Source organism: Vanellus vanellus, assembly GCF_965231255.1.
Source record: "Vanellus vanellus genome assembly, chromosome: 3".
Taxonomy (NCBI): domain Eukaryota; kingdom Metazoa; phylum Chordata; class Aves; order Charadriiformes; family Charadriidae; genus Vanellus; species Vanellus vanellus.
The window spans coordinates 128,616,447-128,643,878 of record NC_138907.1 but is presented as its reverse complement, the minus strand read 5'-3'; the positions used below and the strand labels follow the sequence as shown (position 1 = coordinate 128,643,878).

General features: G+C 58.1%; 1 protein-coding gene across 3 annotated transcripts in view; it reads right to left on the bottom strand.

The window, feature by feature from the left end:
• Positions 1 to 1,763: 1,763 nt before the first annotated feature.
• Positions 1,764 to 27,432, bottom strand: part of SCARA5 (scavenger receptor class A member 5) — a 40,907-nt gene continuing 15,238 nt past the window's right edge. For 2 of the 3 annotated variants that reach the window (XM_082480925.1, XM_082480926.1), the window contains exons 4-9: positions 26,207 to 26,881; positions 20,912 to 20,992; positions 18,377 to 18,475; positions 10,049 to 10,096; positions 3,749 to 3,949; positions 1,764 to 1,909 (exon numbers count right to left, since the gene is read on the bottom strand). In XM_082480925.1, the coding sequence (XP_082337051.1) occupies positions 1,773 to 1,909; positions 3,749 to 3,949; positions 10,049 to 10,096; positions 18,377 to 18,475; positions 20,912 to 20,992; positions 26,207 to 26,881 (1,241 nt within the window). In that variant the 3' untranslated portion in view covers positions 1,764 to 1,772. The remainder of the gene's footprint in view (positions 1,910 to 3,748; positions 3,950 to 10,048; positions 10,097 to 18,376; positions 18,476 to 20,911; positions 20,993 to 26,206; positions 26,882 to 27,432) is intronic. The other variant, XM_082480927.1, reaches the window with a different exon arrangement.

Here is a 27,432-nt window from a genome sequence, read left to right as displayed (position 1 = left end):
GGGTGCCACATCTGGGGGTGAGGAGGGGTCTCGGAGGGGGGATGTGGGGGCAAAAGGACTCTGGGTTCCCACCTCTGGGCGGGTAGGGGGGGTCCCAGGTTGATGGGGGGGAGGAAGATGACTCCCGGCTCCCCCCTCTGGGGGTTGGGGGGGGGTCTCGGGTCGGGGGGACGGCCGAGGCCTCCCGGGTCCCACCTCGCGAAGGGGGTGGGGGGAGGCCCAGGGCGGGGGGCCGAGGGCAGGAGGAGGAGGCGGCGCTGCCGGAGCCCACTGGGGTGAGTGGGGTGGTTGGGGTCCCCTCCCTCGGCCACCAACGCCACCAACAACCCCCCATCCCCGCAGCAGACCCGTCCCACGGCCGTTACCTGCCGCCACCGCCGCCGTTTGAATCCCGCGCTACGGCAGCCGCGGGCGGACAAACCGCGCGGAACGCGGAGGGGGGCAGGGTCAGGCCGGGGGGCGGGGTCAGCCCGGAGAAGTAGGGTCACCGGGGGCGGGGTCAGACCGGGGGGGCGGGATCACCCTGGGGGGGCGGGGTCAGCCCGGAGACTCATGGTCAGCTGAGGGGGCGTGGTCAGGCTGGGAGGCGGGGCATGGGGCGGGGCCTGCTGGGACAGGGCGGGGCTTGGAGTGGCCCTAAGGGGGTCCCCAAGCCCTAAGGGGGGGGTCGGGGGGGGTCTGTTGAGTCCCCAAGGCCTTGGGTAGGGGGCACATGTGAGGGGTCCCTGCAGCTTTGGAGGGGGCAGCGGTGTCCCCAAACCTTTGGAGGGGCTCTATGGGGCCCCCAAGGCTCTGAGGGGGGGGGTCCCCAAGTCCTTTGGGGGGGTCTCTAGGGTGCAGCAGGGTAGCAGTCCCTTCGGGGGGGGTCTCTGTGGGGTCCTCAAGCCCATGGGGGAGGGTCTCTGTGGGGTCCCCACAGCCTTGGGAGGGATCCCCAGGGGTCAGTGGGGTCCCCAAGCCCTTAGGAAGGGTGTCTCGGGGGGGTCCCCAAGCCCTTGGGGGGGTCTCTGTGGAGCCCCCAGGCCATAGGGGGGGTGTCTCTGGGGATCAGCAGGGCTCTCAAGTGCTTGGGGGGTCTCCATGGGGTCCCCAAGCCCTTGGGGTGTCTCTGGGGGGAGGTCCCAAGCCTTTTGGGGGGGGTCTCCATGGCATTGCCAACCCCTTGGGCGGGTCTCTGTGGGACCCCCAGGCCACAGGGAGCTGGTGTCTTTGGGGATCAGGAGGGTCCCCCAGCCCTTGGGGGGTCTCTGGAGGGGTCCCCAAGCCCTTGGGGGGGTCTCTGTGGAGCCCCCAGGCCATAGCGGGGGTGTCTCTGGGGATCAGCAGTGTTCCCGAGCCCGTGGGGGGTCTCCATGGGTGGGTGGTCTCTGGGGGGGTCTCCATGGCATTGCCAACCCCTTTGGGGGGAGTTCTCTGTGGGACCCCCAGGCCATGGCGGGGGGCTGTTTCTGGGGTTCAGGGGGGTCCCCAAGCCCTTGGGGGGATCTCTGGGGGGATGCTCAAGCCCTTGGGGGGGGGTGTATCCGGGGGAATCCCCATCGCTCCTTCAATGCCCCCCCTGCCCCCAACACCCCCTCCGAGCACGGCAGCCCCGGCAGGTAGAGAATAATAAAAAAAGCATTTATTTCTCTAATAATAAAACCATTTCAGGAAGCGCAGGTGAGATCCATGGGGGTGGCCTCAGCCCCCCCCCCCCCAGGACCCCCGCAGCCAGACCGGGGATGTCCGTCCTATCCCGTCCCATCCCGTCCCGTCCGTCCCCCCCCCCCCCATCACGGCATCAGGCATTTCACGCCGGCGTCCTCGGCGTGGCCGCAGTTGGTCTTGCCCCAGCTGGAGAAGCTGCAGCGCAGAAGGCTGTCCTCTGTCCCCTTGCAGGAGACGTCGTCCATCCAGATCCTCCCCGTGCCTGCGAGAAACGGGGACGCGGTGAGCGACGCCCACAAAATAAACTACACGACTGGAAAGAAGGATTTGGCTTCTTGGAAGCTTCAACCTCTCCATGGAGGATGAAGAACACCCCTGGACAATCTATAGCATCTGACAGCCCCCCATGACAGGGCTTTGAGAACCTCCCAGAATCATCTGGTGGTGGACATGAGGGACTGGAGCGAGACCGGCTCCAGGGACGTCTGGATCAATAGGGAAGAAGCAACAGTGCTGCAAAAAGAGTTGCTCTGCCACGTTCTCCATTGATTAGTCGTTGGTAACGTGGGTGTTGGTGATCCACAGCTGCCCCGAGAAGCTGTGGCTGCCCCATCCCTGGAGGTGCTCAAGGCCGGGTTGGACGGGGCTGGGAGCAACCTGGGCTGGGGGGAGGTGTCCCTGCCCAGGGCAGGGGGGGGACTGGATGGTCTTTAAGGCCCCTTCCCACCCAAACCGTTCTGTCATTCAATGATTCTCTCCATTTCCCCCCATGGCAATGCGGACCCCAGGTCTGCCCGCACGCGCAATCAGTGCAGCAGAGTCCATCTGACACGTGGCAGTGGGGTAGCCCCAGATTTTGGGGGCTGCTAAGGCCCTGGGGATATGCAATCCCTGTTCTGGAGTAACCACCCCCAGAAGAGACACCAGCCACCAGCACGTGGTTGTGGCCACGGCAAGGCCCTGGATGTACCACGCTCAATGGGTCATCAAGGGTGTTCTGCCCCACCAAGGATGACCAAAAGTGGCACCATGGTGTGGCAGGACCTTTGGGGCTGTGCCTCTGCATCTGCTGGGCTGGGGGGATTCAGGTGCTTTCCTTGCTGTGCCAAGAGGGTCACAGGAGGAGGAGCGGCGGCTCTTTCCAGTTGGGACACCCCAAGTCAAGCCTATCCCCCAAGGTAGGCTCCGGATGACGGCGTGCCAGGAACCCCGAGTGGCTGTACCACTCGTACCCCCAGCTTTGGGGGGCGGTAGAGGAGCAGGGTGGGGAGCAGGGGGAAGAAACCAAGGAGGGGGCAACCAAACCACTGGCGCTGAAATGAGCTCTGAGGTCTCCCAAGGGTGGTGTGAAGGACACCAACTCTTGGAGGGCTCCGAGAAGAAGGGGTCAGAGAAGGACTGGCCAACTGGCATGTTCATGGCCATGGTGGCTACCTGCTTTTGAGATCCATCATCTCCTTGGCAGCCCGGAGCAGCTGGAGAGCAGGAAGCTCAAGGAGTTAAAAAGCCGACGTGGAAAGGGAGCTGGTCTGGACAGAAACACCCCGACCCAATGGTTTGGGGCCAAAGGCCACCCCTCCACCCACCAAAGTGTTCCTGACATTTCCCCTATGTTTTTAAAAGCTTTTCCTTTTTTTTTTTTTTTTTTTTCCTCCCCCCCCCTCCCTTTTGTTATTCTAAAAAGAAAATATATCTCAAAAGTCACATCCGGCTGTAAAAACCCCAAAGCGTCCGTTCAGAAAAAAAAAAACAGCAAGCCTGGGGCCGGTTCTCCGGGTGCTGAGTCAGCATGCGGTAGGGCGTGCGCGCTGAGGGAGCCGGAGCAGGGGAAGGAGCCGCCTGGGCCACCGCCAGCGATGCGCTCGCACCCGGTCCTGCGAGCCAACGCCAAAATATTTGCAGACACCCGGGGTTGGCCGTGCTGAATAAACCAGCGCTTGACCAGACTGAAGCTTCTCAGGCCACCACAGCCCCTGTTCTGCTCATGGGGGACATGCTGGATACCTCCAGGGTCATTTTTGGGGGGATCTCTGGTTTATTTATGGGCTGGCCCAAGGTATTGCTGCTGGATGTGGTGGGGGTAGAGGTGGAAGGGTCTTACCTTGGCCAAACCGGGCCATGCGGTACACCTCCTCGGCGCCTCGGAAGCCCAGCATCCGGCACACCACGTCTCCGTCCTTCTTGTCCCAGCCGTCGTCGCACACCGTGCCCCAACGCCGGTCGTAGAAGACCTCCACCCGTCCCTCGTGGGAGCCGGAGCCGTTCACCAGCCGAATCATCCCCTCCTCGGCGGCGGTAGCTGCTGGGAAGAGAGAGGGAGGTCAGAGGGGCCATGGTGGCATCTCCAAGTGCTGCCCCTTGCCCACCTTGGACAACCTCCCATGCCCTCCCCGTGGTGCCCGCGTCTGCAGAAAGCACTGGGTAATGCACCTCCAGGTGACCTGAGGACATCCCACCACCATTGGATACAGTGCTGGAGGGGCCCCATCAAACCTGGGGTTTCGCTGGAGGAGGCTGAGCCTTGCAATGGTCTTTGCCAAGATGGGAAACCTGTTTGCAGCCCAAAAATGCTGCAGGGAGGACAGGAACCACGCAAGGGTCAGTCCTGCAGACATCAAGGTGAGATGAAGCAGAGACAGCTCAGGTTTGCCACGAGAAGAGAGATCTGAACAACCACACGGGAAGAGGAAGGTACCAGCAAAACCAGTGCACAAAGAGTTTCCAAAAGGGACTAGAAAGAAAGGGAACCTGAGCTGGTTGGGAGGTTCTTCCATCCTGGAGACAGGTCTCCAGAGCAAGTCAACGCCTCCCAGGTGGACCCTGACTTCATGCTTGAGGGGACGGTGAGGAGATGCTTATGTTGGTCCAAAATGATGAGCTGGGGTGGGGGGACAGGGCTTGTCCTCCTCCCCTCTGTGGCTTTGCTCCCTCCTCTCTCAGTTGCCGTTCTGTGGGCCTTCCTCCCCCCATCACCACCCTCCTGGCAGGTGAGCCCAGTATGGTCACCCTCCATCCTTCAGCCAGGGAGAAGCAGCGGGGGGGTGGTGGTGGTGGTGATGGTTTATCTGACAGGGGAATGACCGAGGAGCTCAGCACCAAAACCAAACCCATGATGGTTCTCCCTCCACCCGCAGCCAAGGAAACCCAGGGAAAGGAACACGCCATAAATCCCGTTATTTGGGATGAGAAAGGGGTCAAACGGAGAAAATCGCTGTCAGGCAGCTGGGCTCGCTCCATGACTCACCGCGGGCTGGGACAGCGGCCACGGGTGGAGCTGGGCTCCCCCAAAACAAGATTGTACCGCAGCTGCTGAGAGATTTTTATTCAAAGACATTTTCTCAAAGCCGGGGTAAGGTCGTCCGTCCCCGTCCCCCCCCTATCAAAACACACATTCCCGTTGGAAATGCTCAGCGACATTACTTCTCAAATGCGAGGATAGATGGGCTTTGGATTGCTGCGTGAGGCATTTCCAGGCAGATTGAAGTCTCCTCCTTGATGACCATCCACCCTCCAGCTCATCCTCTATGCCCAAGGCCAGTGCCCCATGGAGAAGGGGTCGAGGGGCTGCGGTCTGCATCCATGCCGCCAAAACCACCTCAACCACAGCCACCACCAAAGTCCCCTCAATGTAAAAGGGAATAAAACCTTCTCATCTGCTGTGATTTTGCCGGGACATGGACCACAGCAGCTTCAAGTGATGAACCTGAAAGTTCTCCGTGCCAAGAGGTGACCATTGCAGAGGGAGCTGCGAAGACCTGCGTAAAATCTGACATTGGTCCAATATCTGCTCTAACTTTGCAGTGGTGGGATGTTGTGCTCAGCCACACTCAGCTGAGGGCTTGTAGGCATCTTGGCCAACCAAGCTGCTGACCATGAGGTCGGCCAAGGTGGGTGAAGCACGGTCCCAGCCTGCCCCAGGCTCTCGGGGCCGGGAGGTGTAGTGTTAACGGGACATTTGGAGACCAAAGCAGCGTTTGGGTTCTGCTGCACAGAGGTGCAACGGGTTTTGGCACCTCCGGCTGGCAGGGACCTGCGCGAATTTTATTTTTTTTTTCATGTTTCAGGCTCTGGGTTTTCCCTGGCTCGCTTCCAGTGGGAAGGGGGCCACCTCTTCCAACAACCTCCGGAAAGCACAGCCCTTGCTTGGCCTCGGCACCAGCCGATCTCCCACTTCCAGGAGCCGCTTGGGGTCGGGCTCAAGAAGGGATCTGGAAACCCTGAGCGTGTTTTCCTGGATTGGGTCAGAGCATCGGGTTCGCAGAGGAGCCAGGAGACATCTCGTGTTGTCCCCGAACCATCTCACTGATATTTTGCACATGGACCTGGAGGGGTGGCACCACGTCTTAGCAGAGGGGCTCGCTTGGGATGCTGCCGGCTGTCCTCTTCAACCAGTCCTGACGATGAAACCCGATTGCTATCTGGGATGGAGTGCCTCCTCCCCGCCGCCGCGTGGCTTTGCCTTGGCTCGCCCCAGGGATGCTGTCATCTGAGGGCTGCACGAAGTGACTCTTCCAAGTCCAACCCGTACGCCAGAGCTGCGGGCACTGCCTGGAGCTGCCACACCAAGCTTGTGCCACATCCAACGCCAGTGTCCTCTGCTAGAGAGCCAGCTCAACCTCCCTGCTCCAGCAGAGCAAGCGGAGGGTGGGATGCAGCCAGGGAAACCCGGGGACCACCACTTCTCCTCCATGGCTCGGGTCGAGGCGGTGAGCCACGCAGTGTCACCTCCCCAGCTCCACGTGTTCGGTGACACCGACCACCAGCACCGCGGCACCTGGGGGGTGCCCCTTGCCCCCCGGCACCAGGGGATGCTGTGGCTTTGGGACCGCTGTCCCTCTTGTACCCTGCAGCATCCCAGGGCGGAGGATCCTTTCCTGGATGCTGTCACCTCCTGTCTGCGATGGCAAGAGCAAAACGGGGCACGGAACCCCCCAGCAAGTGTAATCCCCTCTGTGAAACCATCCAGCTCTGCCCCCAACGCTGCCCACGTTCCCTGGAGAACAGGCAGGTTACTGACAGCCCAGGACCAGCTCCCTGCATCCAACATCAGCTGGTTGCTCATCCTGTCCAGGACCAGCTCCGTTATCTCCAGCTCATCCCGACGTCCTCGTTCCTCCCCCTGCGAGTCCGTCCCTCACCCCAGCTCTCCGCTGGACGCTCCTCAGAGCCTGTGCGTGCCGGAGGACACCGACCGCTTCTCCGAGGAGGGGAAGCGATGCGCAATCAGGGCACGGGGCCAGGCACCGCCGGGACGTTCCCATTAATCAGTAGGGTGAGGACTGCTAATAAAGCCTCGGAGCTCAGCCACGTGAGCCCTGGCCACAGCCCTTCCTCTCGTCCTCTAGCAAACATTGCTCAGAGGGCTAATAAAAGCTAATAAAACCCAGAAGTCTCCTCCCGAACCAGTGCCAGCCGCCTGTAACGGCCCCGCAGCCCAGCCCAGCCCAGCCCAGCCCAGCTCAGCCCAGCTCAGCCCAGTCCGGGGCCGTTTCGGTGCCCGCGAGCCCTGGGGATTCGGCAAAAAAGATGCAGCTGGAGTTGGGGCTGCGCTCAGGTCCCGGCCCCGAGGAGCTGGCGGAGGCACCGGGAGCTGCGCAGGGACCAAAGCGGGTTGCCCACCTCGTCGCATAGCAGAAGGTCGCCCAGGATCGGGCCCTCCTGGGCTGCAGCTCCAGAGCTGCAACCCCCCGCCCGCCGGGCGGCCCGCCCCCCCCCCGCCTCGGAGCAGCTCCCTGACCCCTTTCCCTCTCCAACATACCCCAAAGTGTCATTTCTTTCTCATCCTCTGCGTGTGCGTTTGGTTTTGCTGCAGCAATTACTTCCGAAGCCCTCAACCTCCCTCCCTCCCGCCCCCCTCCCCGTCCAGCCCCCAAAAGCGGCAAAACAAGAAAGGAAAAGCTAAAGAGGAGAAATAACTCCCGGTGGCCGAGAAGACAAGGGCCTGATTCTTTGCAGCTGGGCTGAGATATCATCTCCCCCCTGGTAATGGAGACCATCTGCCCCCGGTTCCCCCGAGGTTCCCCACCGCCCTCTCCCGCTGCCCCCGCTCCGCTCGGGTCCCTCTGGTTTGGGAATATGGATGCGGAGGTCAAATTTCCAGGGAGGAGATGTGGGGTACGTCCCATCCCAGGAAATTAAATAGTGATGTACCCCATTGTTTGTACTTTGCGGGTGGGAACCGGCTGCGCTCGCCCACCAAGCAGTGGCTGGAGGGGACTGGGGACCCCCGTCCTTGCTGGGGTGCTGGTGCATCCCACTGGGGCGCTCCCCGCTCTCCAGCCACCTCTGCTGCTGCTCCCCATCCCACCCGGCTGCATCCATGCTCCTGCTTGGCACCATTTGGGTCTCGTTGGCGGCTGGTGGCAGGGAGCTGGAGCCCCTGCACGGGTGCCAGAGGCAGGAGGGATGTCCCTGGAGGGGCAGGAGGGATGTCCCCAAGGACGCATGTCCCTGGGGTGGCAGGAACTACGTCCTCAGGGAAGCAGGAGGGATGACCCTGGAGAAGCAGGAGGGATGTCCCCAGGGAGGGATGTCCCAGGGGTGCCAGGAAGGAGGTCCCCAAGGAAGCATGTCCCTGCAGTGGCAGGAGCGATGTCCTCGGGGAAGCAGGATGGATGTCCCCAAGGAGGGATGTCCCCAAGGAGAGATGTCCTGAAGGAGAGATGTTGCTGGAGAGGCAGGAGGGATGTCCCCAGGGAGGGATGTCCCAGGGGTGGCAGGAAGGATGTCCTCAGGGAAGCAGGAGGAATGTCCCTGGAGAGGCAGGAAGGATGTCCCCAAGGAGGGATGTCCCTGGGGTGGCAGGAGGGATCTCCAAAACTTGGAGGAAACCATCAGCATCTCCAGGGGTCTCAGGGACAAGGTCCGTGCACAGCACGGAGGAGCAGAGGGTGGGCAGGATCTGGCCCTGGGCTCCTTCCCTGGCATTTCTTGGCTTGCGGGCCCAGAAGGCCAATGCTGGGGATCGGTGGGTATGTGCTGGGCTTGGCCCCAGAGGAAGCCCCAAAGCAACGGCAGTGCTGCCGGGCACCGCCGCAGTTGGCAGCACGGCATGGCCCAGGTGCCTCCATCCAAACTGGCGTTTCCATCTTTAATCCCCGGAAAAACGCTTCCTCAGGCAAATCCTGCCGTAGGGCGATGGATGGAAGAGATGTGTCCTTCCAGACCCTCGTTCTTCTCACTGCCAGCTCCGGGCTGGTGATGATGCTCTTTGCCAGCAAAACGCCTGCGTGGGTGGGTGGGCTCAGCCCTGAGCTTGGTCCAGTTTGTTTCCCAGGAAGAAGTGGGGAGAGAAAAACCCCACCTGGCTTTGGGCATCCTCAATGCAATTGTTGAACCTCATGTGAACCTCCTGAGGGCCAACCAGGACAAGTGCAGCGTCCTGCACCCCGGGGGGGGGCAGCCCCCGGTGCCAGCACAGGCTGGGGGCGGCGGGATGGAGAGCAGCCCCAAGGAGAAGGGCTTGGGGGTGCGGGGGGGAAAAGCTGGCCAGGAGCCGGCACCGTGCGCTGGCAGCCCAGCGAGCCCCCGGCATCCCGGGCTGCATCCCCAGCAGCGTGGCCAGCAGGGCCAGGGGGGGTTGTGCCCCTCTGCTGCGCTCTGCTCTGCTCTGCTCTGGGGAGACCCCCCCCAGTGCTGCCTCCAGCTCGGGGGCCTCAGCACAGGAGAGACATGGGGCTGGTGGAGCGGGGCCAGAGGGGGCCCCGGAGATGCTGGGAGGGCTGGAGCCCCTCTGCTGGGAGGACAGGCTGGGAGAGGTGGGGGGGTCAGCCTGGAGAAGAGAAGGCTCCGCGCAGACCTCCGAGCCCCTTCCAGTGCCTAAAGGGGCTCCAGGAGAGCTGGGGAGGGACTCTGGGTCAGGGAGGGGAGCCGTGGCACGAGGGGGAACGGTTTGACACTGGAAGAGGGGAGATTTAGGTGAGATATTGGGAAGAAATTCTTGACTGTGGGGGTGGTGAGCCCCTGGCGCAGGGTGCCCCGAGAAGCTGTGGCTGCCCCATCCCTGGAGGGGTTCAAGGTCGGGTTGGACGGGGCTGGGAGCAACCTGGGCTGGGGGGAGGTGGCCCTGCCCAGGGCAGGGGGGTGGACTGGATGGTCTTTAAAGGTCCCTTCAACCCAAATGATTCTGTGATTCTACAGTCCCGCCCTACCAGCCTGGCTGGGCTTTCAGTACGCCGAGGGCTCTTGGGGGTGCAGAGCAAGTTTCTTCTCCCTGCTCGGCTCTGCCTTAACGTCACAACCACTTTCCTTGAGCATCCTCGGTCCTTGCATGCTGCCCACATCCCTCCCACCTCCCCACCGCTCCCTCTCCTCCTTCCCCAAACATTTCTCTCCTAATCCCCCAACCACCACCAAAACCGTGCCTGGAGCACTGGGGAGACAACCGCCAGCGAGCGCTTACCTGTGCCACCGCCTCGGTCCCCCTTCTCTCCCTTCGGGCCTCGGTCACCTGGGAAAAAAAAGAGCATGGGGCATAAATTTTGCTAAAATCCAATTTTTACTGGATATCCCGCTCTTAGGTAATGCTGTGTGCCTGAAGCTCTTGGAGGACTTTATCATTTAGGGGCAACTGAGGCACAAAGTACCAAATGACTTGTTAGCCCCTCTCCTGACCTTCCAGCCGTGCTGCGTGGTGATGGGACCCACCTCCTGCTCCTTTTTAAAGCCACGTCTTGGTTTCGGCTGGGAGGGGGCTGACTCTCCTGCGGGCAGCCGGGGCGGTGCTGCGCTTTGTGTTTGGGATGAGAATAGCGCCGATGGCACACCGGCGGGTTTGGCTGTCGCTGAGCTCTCAGGGCCGTTCCTGCTCCTCACACCGCCCCACCGGCGATGGGCCGGGGGGCACGAGGAGCTGGGGAGGGACACGGCCGGGACAGCCGACCCCAGCGGAGCATGGGGCTGTGCCATGCTGTGGGACGTCACGCTCAGGGTATGGAGCTGGGGAAGGGGGGAGGTTGGGAGCGATGGTGTTTGTCTGCCCAAGTCACCGTTGGGCGCGATGGAGCCCGGCTGTCCCGGGGATGGCTGAGCACCCCCTGCCGTGGGGAGCGGGGAAGGAATGCCGTGCGCTGCTTTGCTTGGGCACGGCTTTTGCTCTACCTATTAAACTGTCTTTATCTCAACCCACGAGTTTTTCCTCCCTTTTACTCTTCCAATTCTCTCCCCCATCCCACCTGGGGTTGAGCGAGTGAGCGGCTGCATGGTTCTGGCTGTCGGCTGGGGTTCAGCCACGACGTGGCAAAACCAACCTGGCCCTGGGACCACAATGTTTATCCCGTGTGGGGCCAGAACCTTTCCGGGCTCCACGTGTTCATATTTTATGCCCAAATTTCCTCTTTCCCTCTCCTTCTGTGGGCTGGGGGAGGGGTGCTGCCCTGGGTACCCCCTCGGTGGAGGCGTTGGGGCTGTGCAGTCCCTCTCCATGCTCGGGGTGCAAGGGAAGGATGGGAGGATGGGGAACCCCCCAGAAACCCTCCTGGGGTGCATGTCCCATAGCAGAGGGTGGACAGAGGGCTGGCGATCCCTCCAACTGTCCCAGCAGCCCTGTGACCCCCCACCCCGAACAGCCGAGCCCTCACTGCTGGGCAGCAGTGCAGCAGAAATAAAGGAAAGCAAACCCTGAATTTGGGGCTAAAAAAACCCTATTTAGGTCTAAAAAGGATTCATTTTGCAGGGGGAAGGGACAAGGATGTGTTTTCCCGCAGCCCCGATGGAGCATCGCCCCTTCCCGCACGGAGCTGGTACCTCCTCTCAAGCAGATTTACTGAACCAAACCCTGTAAGCCATCGAAAGGCGGTGATGCTGGGGGGCGTCAGACCAGCTGGGTAAACAGGCTGCCTTCAAAAACCCGCCTGTTTCCATAGAAAAATAATGAGCTCAACAATTATCTGTGTCAGGGCTTGGCTTCCCCCGCGGCTGGAGAGCGTGGGCTGCCTCTGCCCGCATCCCACCACCTCCCCCAGCCCCTGCCCGCGCTCCGGCTTTGCTCCTGGCGGGCAACAGTGGTGTTTTCCCGGGGCGTGTGCCGCTGAAAACACCATCCTGAGTGGGGCCGTGGGGTTGGCTTTGCCCACCCCGGCTTTGCCCCGGGGCTGCAGAGGGAAAGGGCCGGGGAAGGCTCCGGGGCTGCTCTGGCCAGCGATGCTTCGGGCAAGTTCCAACCCTGCGGAATGGCCCCGTTTGGATATATCCTCCTTTTTTGTCTCCGTGTCAGAACAGCAAACAACACAGACACGCTCTCAGAAATTTCTTATAAAAGAAAATAATAATAATAATAAAAATAAAAAAAATAATAATAAAAAAACCCACGTGCAGGAAATTCTTGCCCTTTAACTTGGAGGCTCTGGGAAGGCGAGATTGCTCCCCTGGGCGGCCGCAGCTGTGTCAGATGGAGGAAAGCTGCCTGCAGCCTGCCCCGCTGATGGGAACCAGATGACAATCTCCCCCCCCACACCCCCCCGGAGCAGCGGGAGAGAGGCCAGAGATGCTGCTCGCCAGCACGTGATGGTACTGGGACGCTGGAGCAGCCCGTGCTCTCCACCACCTTCCTTCCCCAGCCCAGAGGAGAGGAGGTTGGAAAGCAACAGTTCTTTTGCGTTCGTGCCCGAAAAATCCAGCTCTTCCAGAGCAGAAACGCTTTCCCTGTGGGGTCCGGGCTGCATCCTGTAGGGCATCATATAGGAATGATGGAGAGAGGTGCAGGTGGAAAGGTGGAGCTTGAGGGACAGGAAGATATCAGCTGTGTTGGGCAGAAGTGTGGTCTGAAACTCTCAGAGTAAATAACTCAAGAGGTTTATCATCGCTGGTCTCATGAGGGAGGTGACAGCAACTGGGACAAGTGAGGGACTTCAGAGATGCTGCAGGGGAAGGAAATACTCTAACGATGGGAGACCTCAACCATCAGAAGTGGTTAGAAAGCTTTAAGAAAAAAGAGACCAAGGCAAAAAAAAAAACTCCGCACAAATTGAAACTGTGCTGCGCCACTGCAAGAGGAACAGGTTGCCCAGAGAGGTGGTGGCTGCCCCATCCCTGAGAACATTCCAGGCCAGGTTGGACGGGGCTCTGAGTGACCTGGGCTGGTGGAAGATGTCCCTGCTCGTGGCAGGGGGTTGGACCAGATGGCCTTTGAAGGTCATAGAATCATAGAATTGTCTGGGTTGGAAGAGACCCTTGGGATCATCGAGTCCAACCACCTACCCTACTCTACAAAGTTCTCCCCTACACCATATCCCCCAACACCACATCTCAACGTCTCTTAAACACATCCAGGGATGGGGACTCAACCACCTCCCTGGGCAGTCTGTTCCAATGCCCGACCACCCTTTCTGGGAAAAATTCTTTCCTAATGTTCAGTCTATGGTCCCTTTCCACCCAACCCGTTCTGTGATTCTATGAAGAGGCACGGCTGACAGAAGGCAGCAGAGATGGTGCTGAGACCTCTCCAGCAGCCGGGAATGCCGCGGGGGAAGCCAGGGGGTCCTGGCACGGGCAGAGCGAGGTGCCCACAGAACTTCAGGGCCAAATGCTGCTCACCTGGGAGCCCTGATGTGGGTGTCATCAGCCAAAGGAGTGCAGTGGGATCACTAAAAAGCAGTAGATGGGCTCAGGTTAAGGATGCTGAGCTGCTAAAAATGGGTGTGGGGGCTCTTGAGGAGCGGGAACTGGTTACGGATGGGGAAGGAGGAGCCGGTGCAATGGGAGCTGCTGGAGGAGACAGGGAGGGCAGCCCCAGAAGCCATCCTGAGATCACCTATGGCCTGGGACAGTGCCACCATGCTCTCTGCAGGGCAGCTGGACCCATCCCAAATGTCACTGGGAACGGGCCATCGTGGAAGCTGGTCCTGCTCTGGGGTGGGTTAGTGGGACTCACCAAAAGTTCCGTGTGTCCCCATCCCCGACCTGTGCTACTGCAGTAGGTTTCAGCTGAGTCGGTTTGGGGTTTTTTTTAGCTTCGTACACATCTAGCAGAGGAAAGACCCTTTAAAAGAAAGAAGCACTTTATGGACCATGCCAACAGCTTCGCAAGGGTGCTTTGAAACGCTTCCCACCTTCCCCATCCACCTTGGCTTTTCCTGTGCAGCCCTCCAAGCCCCTTCGATTCCTTGCTCTCCTGGAAGGCTTTTCTTCTTCTTTTCTCTTTTTCCCTTCTTCCCGTCTCTCTTCTCTCCACAGAAGCTCTCCGGTGAGCAGAGAGGACAGCCCCTCCGGCGGCACAGCTTGCTGACTTCACCCTGGGGTCAAGCCCAGCTCTTTGGGCTGCCAGGGCTGGAGAACATCCCTAGCTGGGGACAAAGCCCCTCCGAGCTGGAAAGGAGAGAGCCTCAGGGCTGAGACAGAGCCCGTGAGTTCAGGAGAGCCCCTTGCTAGCATCACCGCTGGTCCTACCAGGAGGTCCTGCCTGGTGCCTTCACGCACCAAGTGTCAAGGTCTTGCTCAGCCGTTTCCCACCGTGGGTGAATCAGTGCAGCTTAGTCTGTTTTTTCTGGACCACGCGCACAATTTTGGCACAGGTGCCATGACGAGTGACCCTCAGCTCTTCCCACGGCAGATGCTCGGTCTCCACCAGTGTCCTGCTCCTGGACATCACCTCCACTCCAAAAATTGGCACTGCTGAGAGAGGCAGGGCACAAAACCTCCAGAGCTTGTGGGAGAAGACATCGCTGGAGGAGGGGGAGAAGAGTTCCTGGGTCTGTAGGGTGAGGTGGACCACCATGGTCTCAGAGCAAGCTCCAGGAGAAGCTGCAAAAGCCCCATCTTCAAAGGCAGAAACGTGCTCTGCCTTCAGCAACACTTCAGAAACCTCCTCCTCGCCTGCGCGTGGTGTTTAGGAAGGGGACTTCTCTTATTGTCCTGAATTTATCTATAGATTGGCAATCCCTTCCTTGGCTCATTTATCGCTGTTTCCTCCTGAACGTGTTCCCTGCACGACATTCCCCATGGAAGAGTGAAGAAGACTGATGTACACTCACTTTCCAGAATAATTTTCCCCATTTGGAAATGAGGAAAATAATACTCCACTGGGGTAATTTAGAGGGGAAAACGCATCAAGGATAGGAAAATACCAACAAGGGAAAATACACAGGACTCAGCTGTGGAGAGGAGAAGCTGTCCCTCGACCAGGTCAGACCATCTCTATGAGATGGTTTGACCCGGGATTTTCAGTGAGGAGGCTCATCCGCCCCAGATGCCCCCCGCCCCCAGAGTTTCCCGGGCAACCGATAGCTCTCCTGTGCTCAGAAGAAAGTCATTATAGATGTGTAAGACTAGTGCTTCAGAAAAACAGGCCTTTACTTAAAGCCCGGGCTTGGACCGTTGCCTGGCTCGGTGTCTGTTTCCTATAAATTTCAGAGAATCCCATAAACCGTAGAAATTCAGTGCTTGCTGCCAGCGTGGTTTGCTGTTTATTGGAGAAGGGGTTGGATGAAACCCCCGTATCTGTGCACCCCTGACCTCTGGGAGGTGGGAAACGGGGGCTGTAGTTTGGGGCTGTCTTCGTAGGGGACATGTCCAAGCACTGGAGGTGACTTCCACCCACAGGGGCCAGCAAGAAGAGGTGAAGGAAGGGACCCCTGTGCTGCCGATGGGTTCTGGTAGGACTGGGGGTGGTCCATCCCACCAGCAGAAATGCCTGATGGCTTTGCCACAATGGAGTCATCCTCATCCCAAACCAAGGATGCCTCCAAGAAATGCACAAGGGAGTGCATCCAGCCATGGCTGGTGGACCCCTGGAGACAACTTAACCTTCTTCAAGCCAAGAGGACTCCTCAGATACAGGGGTTACTCAACACCAGTGAAAGGATGATAGCTAGAAGCAATGCATCATATGGCAAAGATCCGATGACCTTCTGGAACGTCATCTGACACATCGCCTCCCAAAACCAAGAGCAGAAGTGCTTCGTCTTCCCAAGCAAGGGGGCTTGAGGTGCAGACTGGCTTTGAGGAAGGGTCACCAAGCTTGTGGGGTTTGATGTTCTACTACTGTGGCATGGGTATGGCGCTCTCCTGGAGGCAGAGGCTGTACTGGGGGTGGTCTCCACCACCTCCCGGGCTTGTGAGCACTGGAGAAATTCTTCATCCTCAGTGTTGTGTCTCCAGAGACCTCCTTGCTGGAGCTGTGATACCCACCATGGGGTCTGTTAACACATCTCAGTGCTGACCCAGCACAGCAGCTATTACCATCTCTGTCTCAGGGGTGGAAACGTGACGCAGGAGCCCATCGGCCTCCTCCCTCCAGAAGGGACACGTCCTCCGGGGATGCATTTTGCAAAACAAATCTGGCATCAAGGCTTGGTCCTCCACTGAAGCCCAATTCAACTGGCCCGGGCTCCTTGGGATAATTTGCTCATCTAATGAGTACTTGGCACCAGCCAGTGAGAAAAGCCCACTTTCCTCTGCTCCGGGGAAGGAAAGGAAACCGCAGTTCTGAAGCGTGTTGTGGTTTTGGTTGGCGGACCTCGGCGTCTGATGCGCTGCCAGGAACATCTCGGCACCAATGTCCCCCTTGCGTTAGCAGCCATCCCCCTCCAGCGCTCACGGCAAGGCTTGTGCCAGGGAGGCATCCGGGGGTTAGTTTGACCACCCGCAGCATCACGCCAGGCGTTTTCACCCCGCAGCTCAGATAAAGCCCTGCACCCCCCCAACACAATATTGCAATCCCACAGGCCAGAGTTACCTCCAAAAAACCCAAGAGAGAGTGCTGGAACACAAGCAGGAAATGCTGGTTTCTTTATTCTTGCAGCATTTATTCTGTATTTCGTGCCCCGCTGGCAGCCTCTGCCTTGGTGGGAGAATGGACACCCGGCCACATCAGCCCGGAAACCCTGAGCTTCCAGTTAGATGGGATGGGGTGGTGGGAATAGCACCCAGCAACGTTCTTCAAGACTACGCAGCACTACATCAATGTCATCTAACCAGCCACGTGGCCTGGAGAGCCACCTCCAGCAGCTATCAAGCCCCAGGAGGTCAGCTTGTGCCTGGACTGGGGTGACTGGGAGAGCGGTGGGATGAACAAAGCCATCGTGTAGGTAGGGTGGGTGATGACAGCAGCGATGGGTCGAAGGAAAGAGGACCGGACAGGCACTAATCCTGCAGGAGACCTTCTTGCTGTGGGCTGCAGCTCTGGGAGCTTCACGCTGCTCCCTTACTACAGAAGGAGGTCACTGGCGGCGTCTTATCTCCTGCACCTCCTTTCTACCTGGACCTTCCTGGGGCTACCTGGACCTAACTGCAGCTTCCTGGGACTACACGGGGAAGCAGTGGCACTGGGACGCAGATGGTGTGTCCCTAGGAAAGGTCCTTCTCCTAAAGACACCGTGAAGTGGAGAAGGGACAGAAGATGTGCTCCTAGACTAAAAGGGGCTTTCCGGTGGCATGCAAGATACAGGAGATGGCCACCACTGTGGCTACTGCACACAGAGGACGGGCCACCAGACACAAGACGGGGGTCTCACCCCGTCCCCTGCCCCTGGCCATGACCAGCACTTTGGAGGACGTACAGGAAAACTGGACGCCAATTCCGGCCAACTCGCCGGCTTGATGCCAAGTTTGCAGGTAGAGGAGAGAGAGGACATTTAAAGGGGACATTTTTCTTCAGCTTTCCCACGTGCAATTCACCCAAGGAGCTTGCTGCATGAAAGTGAGAGTTTGTGAGACGAATAGCACAGCGAGACCTGCCCGTAGGGCTCCGGGCATTTTCCAGACCTGGACACACTGGTTTGTGGCCACGGCCCCGGGTGCTGGTGGCCAGTGTGGCCACATCCCAGGTCGACATCCCCCACAAGCATGAGATGAGGGGAGCGCACCGCTTTGGCTCCCCTCGGCTCTGCCCGGGGTGGTGTCCCTTCCTTGGGCTGGGCTCTTCCTGCTACCCCCGCCCACAAGGTATTTTGAGGCAGAAAGAGCCTGTTTTGGGATTATCCGTGCTGTTTTAGGTTGGAGCGTGGAACTTCTTTTAAAAGGTCTCCTGGGACAGATCTGTCCTGCTAAATAGGTGAGTGGCCACTTCCTACGCCCACAGCTTCTCCCTGCTCTTAGCCGGGGTGTGGTGAGGCGCTGCGAAACCACGGCAAGCCAGAAAAGGTCACCAGAAAACAACCACAAGGCTATTCCTAAAACCCTGCCGGAGCCAAGCGTGGGAGGACAGCCCAGCAGGTCCTCACGGGGCTCTGGTGAGGGCTTGGTGTGGGCAGCGCTGCCTGCCTGCCCTCAACCCCCCGTCGTGGCAGGAACATCACAAACCCAACTGTTTTGCCTTTCTCCCTCCAGTCCCTGGACTTCCTCCACCGCTGGGCCTTGGTGGAAAGGTCTCGGTGCAGAGGTTGTTCACTGAAAGGGTTATCGAGCACTGGAATAGGCTGCCCGGGGAGGTGGTGGATTTGCCATCCCTGGAGATGTTTATAAAGAGGGTAGATGTGGTACTTGGGGACATGGTTTAGAAGTGGTTTAGAAGTGGTTTTGTCAGGTTAGGTTAATGGCTGGACTTGACGATCTTCTTCGTCTTTGATGGTCCCTTCAAACCTCAACAATTCTATGATTCTATGTGCACACTCCCAACGCAGAGAAATTTCCTCTCCCCCCAGGAGCCCCAGGTGGGTTGGGACCCACCACACTCACACCCATGACCAGTGTTTCTGCCCCTCATCCCAATGGTCTCCAGAGCCGGTTTGCCGCCCAACAAGCCCAGCCAGATCCCATGACGCACCCAGGAGCATGCACAGAGGCTGGTCCTTACCTTTGAATCCCCGCATCCCCACTGGACCTGGAGGGCCGAGGTCTCCTTGGTCCCCTTTCAAGCCACGTGGTCCTGGTGGTCCTCTCTCCCCGGGAAGTCCTGGAGTGAGGACAAAGAGGTAAAATGACCCCCTTGAAGCAGAGACCTACAAAAGACAGATGTGCACACACACACACACGCATGTCCCACTTTGGCAGCAGACGTGCCAGGTAGTCTCTGGTTCTTTGCCAGGAATTGGGGACCATCAGGAGACACCTGAGAGTCCAGCCCAGCCTCTCTTTCTACACCCACCCCTGGATACAGGATGGATTTAACCCAGAGGTGGGCTGGTGCTAATGCAGCTCTGAGCATCTTAAGGCTCAGATTAAGGTAATTTGGGCTCCAAAGCTGGAGACCAAGGAGGAAGAGCCAGAGTGGAGCAGAGACCCCAAGGAGACATGAGGTGCCCAGCATGAGCTGCAGGTCCCTTGCATCCATGCTTGCTGACCAGGTGGGTTTGCTATTTATCGGAGAAGGATTTGGATGAACCCCCCTTATCTGAGCACCCCTGACCTCCAGGAGGTGGGAAATGGGGGCTGTAGTTTGAGAGCCTGGGATCCTTTCGTAGTGGGCACATCCAAGCTCCAGAGGTGACCTCCATCCACACGGGCCAGCAAGGGGAAGTGGAGGGAGAGACCCCTGCGATGGTGAAGAGCTCTGGTGGGACCTGGGGGTGGTCCTACCAGATTGACCCAGCAGAGACTCACCCCGAGCCTGAGCCTGGACTGGATCCGAAGCTCCTGGGGAAGAAACCCTTCAGATGGAACTCTTCCAGCACGCGAGCTCAGCCCCCTGTCTGGCACGAGGCCACCCATCTCCCCTGCCCATGCTGAGGGAGCTCTGCATTCCCTTGGCCCTGTGCCTTCCACCCCTCCTGGGCTGGGCTTCTCCAAACCTAGTCAACATTTTCCTCTGGTTTAAGAGGAACAAAAGCTGCCAGGAGGAATTTGGGCACCAACTCCAGCGGAAACGGTCAGGGGGGCTTAAACTCTTTCCCTGCTGCATCCGGCCAACACCGCACCTCCCTCCCTGGGGGGATGCTGCAATGTGCCGGGACCTGGCTATGGATTTGGTAGAGAAGCCGGGGCAGAGGGAGGAATGATAAATTCGCTGTGGGAAAGGGGATTTACCAGGGATGCTTTACAACGCCTGGCTGCACCTGAACCTGACCTTCTCATACCCAAAGGGCTGGTGCTGCGACCGCATCCAGAAAAGCACCGGAAAAAGCGAGACAGAGAAAGACTTAAAAATAGTGGCTCTTCCAGCGACTCTTCCTGAAGGTGAACCCTCCAGAGTTTGTTTTGTTTTTCTGTTTAAAAAAAAAAAAAAAGAAAGAAAGGAAAAAAAAAAAAAAGGAAAGAAGCCAGACAATATATTTCTGATGCTTGTTACACCCAAGAAAAACAGCCATGAATCTGTCAACGCAAAAAAAAAATATAGCCGTCGGTGAAAGGAGCATGGGCAGCCAGCGCGGAGAAGGGCTTTCAGAGAGCGATCGGGTTTCCAAACTGGCTCTGCCTAACTTGGCTGGTCCTGCCGCCCGCCGGGGAGCCAGGCAAAAGGGGGTACCAAAATATGAGCTTCTAAACCCAGCCCAGGACCAGCAGATGCTCAGATGTGCTGGACACCCCCTGCTCTGCCACCAACAGTCCTCCGTGGGTCATGTTTTCAGCGGTCAAGGTGAAGCCAAGGCTGGGCAGCCTGGATGGAGAAGGAGGTCCATGCCCCTGACAGGATGGATCCTGTCACCTCAACCTGGAAGAGCCTCGTGGAGATAGAAACCCACAGAAATTCCTCACCTCCATCACCTCTGTGCTCTCCCCAGCTCCTGGATGCAAAGCCAGGATTTCTAGGTTTGGCTTAAAATTAGAAACAGGCTCAAGGCAAGTGCCGTTCTTGGGGGGGTGGGGGTGGTAGGGATTTCTGTTGGGTTTTTAATTGAATTTCTCTCAAAAACAATAGTTGGAATTAAGGAGGGGGGGGGGAAATTGGCATTCTTGACATTGAAAAAAATGTCCTATGAAAAACTTCAGAGCTGCAGCAGGTGGCCGAGTCCCCTCTGCCAGGTTGGAGGGCCCCCATGCCGGGTCCCCGTGTGCCGGGGACCGGGGGGTGTACAGGCAGTGGGGCTGGCCCTGGTGCCTTGTAAGGGCTTGTTTTTAGAGAGCACGGGGTGGTGGCCAGGTCCTGCGCAAACCTGGCCTGGGTGGCTATGTCAAAGGAGCCTGAGAGCATCAACCCGCAGGTGGTGGACCCTTGCAGCTCTTGCTGTGCTGGGGCCAGCTGGGAGGTGAGAGAGACTTTTTGCCCCTAATGACTGGTGGTCTGGCAGGAGATGGGGCAACGGGTTAATCCTGTTGGTCTTCAAGACTTGTGCATAGCCAGCAAGGTCCCAAGGGACAGGTTGGGGAGTCACCAGGAGGTGTCTCATTGACTCTATGGACCTTGGGTGAAGGCTCGCAGGGTTACGGGCACCCTGGATGTGGCGTTGCTTACCTCGCAGCCCAGGCAGGCCGGGAAGACCAGGTTCACCCTCCATCCCTTCATTGCCTTGGTCTCCTTTGGGTCCTGGTGGCCCTGAAACACAACAGCTATTGGAGTGCAGCCATCGCGCCCCAGCTTTGCAGCCGTGCAGCAGATGCATGAGTGCGTGCACCCACCCACCCACCCACCCTTCACCAGCCGTTGTCATTTATCGGCTCTCCAGGCAGCTCTAATAAACACAGACCCCTGAAGACAGGAGCAGAGTGTCAGGGAGGGAGCTTGCCAGCAGCCTTCTTCCACCATCTATGGATTTTGAAGGCCAAACACAACTCCATCAACCCATCTCGCGGGCCAGAAATCTTCACCTCGCAGCTCCTGCGGTTCCACCTTGAGCGTGACTCTGTGGGAAATTCCAGTCTCCTGGAATTTCCTTTTGACCACAACTTGTGACATCTCCAATGAAATAACGTTAAGAAAAAAGGAAAGAAAGACAAAAAAAAATATGCATTTGGAAATATTGAGATGCACCTTCAGGAGGGGATTTGCATCCCTGATCTCATCAGGAACTGCCCATCGGTGATTGCTTTTCGGTGTAAACTCTCGTGAGCGAGCAGAAAGTCCAACCCAGTAATAAAGTTATATTCCTCAGCCTGCAAAAGGGCCAAGTCTGCAAAGCTGAAAACAATTACGGGCTAAATCAATTGGAAGAAAGAATTTGAACAGAAAAGAAAAGAAAAGAAAAAAGACTCATGGGATGACAGAAAATAGGGCAGAGAGAGGCCTGGAGGGGTCATTTGGTCTTTGTCCTACCAAGCCAGGGTGATAATTGGAAACCGTTAAACACTGTTTTCCTAGAAACCCCAAAAGCCGTAATCTCACAGTTGTGCAGAAAGCAAACGGCCGGCCGGGGCTGCGGGCAACGTGGTAATGCAAAAAGGATGAGGGGGGATGTTCAGCAGTCCTAATGAATGAGCAATTAGGATCGGTGAATATTATGCAGAAATCAGCGAGTTCCTGAGCAGATGAACCTCAGCAAGCTCAGGAGACATCCCGAGCTGGAGATGGTCAGGGGTTGGGAGAGGACTACAGGGAAATACGGCATTATCTCACCCTGGGTTTCCTCCTCCCTCGGTGATGCACGCCTCAGGGTGCTGAGAGGACGTGGGGCTGGACCCTGGGGACACGTCTCCTGTTCTGGGTTGGCAAAATGAAAGGATGGAAAGAACAATGGGCACCCAGGAGAGCTGAGTACAACGAGGAGGCATTTTTGGGTGGGAACAAGAGGAACCACACACAGCAGGGATGCTGCCTGGCCCTGGGTTGGAGAGGCAGGATTCTCCACCATGCAGAAGGTCCAGCAACGTTCAAGAGTTGCTCCCCAGGGGCACGTGGGGCAGGAGCCAGGCGAGGTGTGCGCTGTATGAAGGTGCTGGGATGGCCGGTGAGAGCCTTTTCATTCCCATAGCGCTAAAGAAGGGCGTCACACAACAGCCATTACATCACAGAATGGTTTGGGTTGGAATAGACCTTCAAAGGCCACCTAGTCCAACCCCCCTACCATGGGCAGGGACATCTCCAACAAGATCAGGTTGCTCAGAGCCCCGTCCAACCTGGCCTTGAACACCTCCAGGGATGGGGCAGCCACCACCTCTCTGGGAACTTCAGGGTTTCACCACTCGCAGCGTAAAACTACACATTCTTAAAACCACACGTTCTTAAAACCACTTATTTGCCTGCTGGAGTCTGAAAAACTGAATAGACGGGCAAATAAACGAGCAATAGGAAGCACCTCATCGCATAAATAGATGGTGGTAAGTACAGCCATTGATTCTCAGTGCCCCAAAAGAGCGAGAGAGAGGTCAAGTCATGCCAGTTTGCTAGAGTGGAACACTCTGGGTATGTTTAGGCTGCCCCGTACCATCCAACCCCTTCAGAAATAAAGAACTAATGGAGAATGTAGAAGTAAAGAATTAAAAAAAGTCAATACCATTAAGTTCAGCCTATGGGGCGCTACAGAAAGCAGAGCCTCCCCGAGATCCATGGCTTTATGGAGGTGGTGGTGGGTTTGATGGGCAGCATTGGGAGTGTCAAAGCAAAAAGGGTTTTCTACCAGCGTATCTCCTGCCCGAAGGTCCCAGGTGTCCCAGGGTGAGCAGTGAAAACTCTGCATGACCCAGTCATGCTCCTGGGTTGGGGACAAGTTCTTCCCTCCCCTGCTGCAGCCCAGCACAGCAAAGGTTGGGCTGCTGAAAACCACTTGCTCAAACAAACCAGATGCTTTCCCACCGCGAGCAAAACTGAAAGCAACCCTGGAAACATCCGCGGTGGGAGCCACCAAGGAAAGGTCCCCCATTTCATCACCCTGCCTTTGCCCCTGGCATCCTCTCCGAGGGGAAAGGGTCCCACACCAGCGGCACTGGAGGAAAACTACTGCTGACACGAAATGACTTGCTACCCCCACGCCGGCTCCAGCATGGCTCGGCTGATGTCCCTTGTGCGGGGGCAGCTCTGACAACTTCCATCTGCTCTCGTTTTATGGGCACACTGGGAAATAACGCACAGTAGGGCCCCACCTCAGTTCTGTTAACCCTGGAAGGGACACGGGAGCTGCCTGCTCAGGGCACCTCTCAGTTGGGATGGGGGCTGGAGCTGCCCTTCCTTCTTAAAATCAACTGCTACAGTGCAGGTCCCCAGTCCTCTCCTCTCCTCTCCTCTCCTCTCCTCTCCTCTCCTCTCCTCTCCTCTCCTCTCCTCTCCTCTCCTCTCCTCTCCTCTCCTCTCCTCTCCTCTCCTCTCCTCTCCTCTCCTCTCCTCTCCTCTCCTCTCCTCTCCTCTCCTCTCCTCTTCTCTCCTCATCTCATCTCATCTCATCTCATCTCATCTCATCTCATCTCATCTCATCTCATCTCATCTCATCTCATCGCCTACACCATCACCATCACCATCACCATCACCATCACCATCACCATGTCTCTCTTATACCGACTCAGACAACCATCCCATGGGACCCTGGGAAGGTCAAGGGCATGGACAGGCTAAGAAAGGAACTAAGTTTCGTGGAAGATGATCATGGGCAACAGGCAATCTCATCTGCTCCGTAAGAGCTGGAGGCTGGGAGAACACAGCCAGGAAAGAGACATGCTGTCCCTCATTCCCTTTCCCTAATGCCTGGGGTTAGGAATGGGGCTTGGGGATGAGCAGATCCTGTTTGCTGGCTCTGAGGTTTTGGCATTCATCCTTCAGAGCTATTCCCACAGTAGTGAGCCCTGTGGTCCATCAACCACCAGAACATCTCCTCCTTGTTCCATCCAGGCAGCTGCATGAGCAGAGATGGTCCCATCCCCAGGGACAGCCGGTGGGATGGGACACGGGGAGCAGCTGGGGTGAGGGACGGAGGAGCGCTGGGAGGGGCGGCTGGGAGAGGCCGAGCAGCGCTGCAGACACCCTGCCAAGCTGGTCCCCACCCCACAGCGTTTGAGGTTTGCACTCAGGAAAGAAAACCCCGTCCCAGATGCACCCTTCCTTCACCCTCCTGCCTGCACAGGGCTGGGCTGCTCCCTGCATCAGTGGAGGAGAAAAACCCTCCGAAACCATCGGGATGAGGACTTTCATGACGTGCGCAGACCCAATGGCCAGATGGGACTGTTGCAACCAGCCCACCAGACCTGCCGCGAGCCAGCACATGACATCCCACCCAGCGAGTGGTGCCAGCGGATCCAGGTGGGCGGTGGATCCTGGGCATTCCCCCTCTGGGTGACACCGTTATTTAAGACCCAGAGCCTCTCTGCGCTGCGAGGTTGAGCCCTCCCCGAGACATGAGAGCTTCTTGGTGTGGTCATCTCCTGGAGATGAGCCTGGGGACCTCCCCAAGCTGCCATCACCAGCAAACAGCCTCAAACCTCAGAGCCCGGGGTAGCTAAGGTCTTGGGGAAAAGGAGAATGCACCCCCAGGCATCTCCCAGGACGGGCTCCGCTGGTGCCAATCCAGCTGGGAGCACGGCAGATTCATCTGAGGATGTTTGGAGCTGGGGTGAAGCTAGCTGGGCACAAAGATCCTAAAATTATCCAGCCCCAGGGTCCATCACTGCCAAGAGAAAGAAGGGAGGGTGGTGGGACGGGGAGAGAGGGAGGTGGGGGCTGCCAGGAATGTGTCAGAGCAGCGGCTGATAAATCAGGTGCCGGCTCGTGAGGAGGGGGGTTGTTTTGCTTTTGGCTCGTGTTAATGGGAGTAACATGGTGCATGGATGTCAGGCTCCGTGACAGTCCCCTTCCTCGGTGGCTTCACCCAAGGGAGGGTGACATCCTCCTCCACGGTGCCAGGGAGGGGTGGGCAGCTATGAAAACCTCAAAGCGGTGGGTGCGACGTGGTCCCAGCAGCCCCAAACCAGGCAACGGGAGCCAACGTCCCCCAAGGACCAGGGAAATGACCCCGATGAGCTGCTGGGACCCAAAGGCGATGGTTGGCCTGGGTGGGGAGATGTAGCTGCTGCGGTTCAAACCGCATGTGTCCCCTCCCAGCTCAGCAGACGGCCAGAGGGAGCAAGTGACTTGGCGTCAATCCCTTCCTTCCCCATCTGGTATTTCAGCTGGAAGCACCAGAAACAAAGCTCTGGTTGGAGTCGGGGGTTTCATAGCAGAGGAACAGCTCGTTGCCCCTCCTCAGGCGCACCCCGACAGCGTAGAAGCGGGGCAGCAACTGAGCAACCTCATCTGGTTGAAGATGTCCCTGCTCATGGCAGGGGGTTGGACTAGATGGCTTTTGAAGGTCCCTTCCCACCCAAACCCTTCTGGGATTCTATGATTTGCGAGGGGCTGAGGGTGGTAAAGGAGGAGAAGACAGGGGGAGGAAAGTGGAGTAAAGGGGATGTACTGTAAAGGGAGTGGAGCGATCGACGATGACTGGGGGTGGCTGGTGGGCAGCCCCCTGCTTGATCACTGCAGTGAGAAGCAGGACCAACTCCCCACCGTCTGCCGCGCTCAGTCGGGCTCACTTTCATGGTCAGGAGGGACCTGGCAGAGTTTTCCCAGGCATTGTTGAGGGAACCTCAGGAGCTTTCTTCCTATCATGGATGGGGGAGCATTTGGAAGGTCCCAACTGCACAGAGTCCAAGGTGATGAAGACGCCTGAACACTGCAGACACCTAAACAGCGGTGTCTGATGGATTTGATGCACCCTGAGACATCCCCGCAGGACATCCCCATGCCAGAGGGACCGTTTCCACTACCCAAAGCACTGAGGACACCCTCCTCCTCACGACAGCTTCACGCACCAGCGAGGGAGCTGCTCACAAGAGGTTTTCAGCTTACCCCGTATCACGGAGATGTTCTTCAGTGCGACGGAGTGCTCCCAGTCCTTCAGCCGCAGGTCCTCCGTCACATTGTTGAGGATGGCCAACTCATGCTTCAGCTGCTCTTCCATGGCTATGTGGATGAGACGCATCTGCCGGGCATCTTCGGTGGCGTTGCTGATCAGCACCTGCAGGTCCTGGATGCGGGTGTGGTGGATGTTCACGTCGTAGGAAAAGGTCCTGTTCATGGTGTCCACGGCCCCGTTCACGGCCGTCACCTGGTCGCTCAGGCTCTCCACCCTGCTGCCCAGGTGGCTCAGGAGGTGGTCGTGGTGCTGCAGCAGCAGCCGGCTGCTGTTGCCTTCCACAGAGAGCTTGTACATCTCCTGCTGAGCTGCGTCGCTCTGCTGGGTCAAGCTGTCCCAGAGGTTGGACACTGCCTTGTCAGTTTGGCTGGCCTGGGTCTGCAGGCTCCAGAGAAGCCCTTCCAGCTTCTGCAGTGACCCCGTCATGAGGAACAAGGAGTCTGAGTGGTTCTGCAGGAGGTCCTGGAGCCTCCAGATGTGATCCAGCACGTCCCCCTTCAGAGGTAGGTGCAGCAGCTTCAGCTGCATGTCCCGAAAGCTCTCGTTGAGGCGGTTGACGTTCCCCATCAGTGCCTTCAGGTCCTCGGGAGATGTCTGTGGCCTGGAAACTGTAAGGGACGGAGAGGAGGGGGCATCAGAAACCACCCCATGGAGGTGGGAGACCTCCTGAGGAGTTCAACTCCGTCTCCTCCCAAGGAGCGCTTGGACATCCCCCCTGTTCCTCGGTGCTTGGAGGTGAAAGCCCTACCTCAAACCAGAAAATGTTCATCCCAGCAACCCCTCTTTGGCCCCACAGTTTTCTCCAAGGTTGGAGAAGGAGGTTGGTTGCTGAAGGGCTGGAGAAGGAGGTACCTGGCTCAGGAAGGACAGCAAAAGCTCCCAGCAGCTCTGGGCTTCGGGGTGGCTCTGGACTGTGCCAGATGGGTCACGATGCTACAAAGCTCTGCCTTGTGTTTGCCTTTGGTCGGAGGACTGGCTGCTAACAGCATCCGCTTCCCTTTCCTAAAAACCGACCTTTAAAACTGCTTCTTCCCCCACTGAGGTTTTAATTTTCACTTTAACAGTCAGGTTTCCCTTCTGGCCGCTGCTCCTGGGCCTGAGCTCAGCCCTTTGCTCTATAATGAAGACCATCAGGCTGGGTCGGCAGGTCTCCACGGCT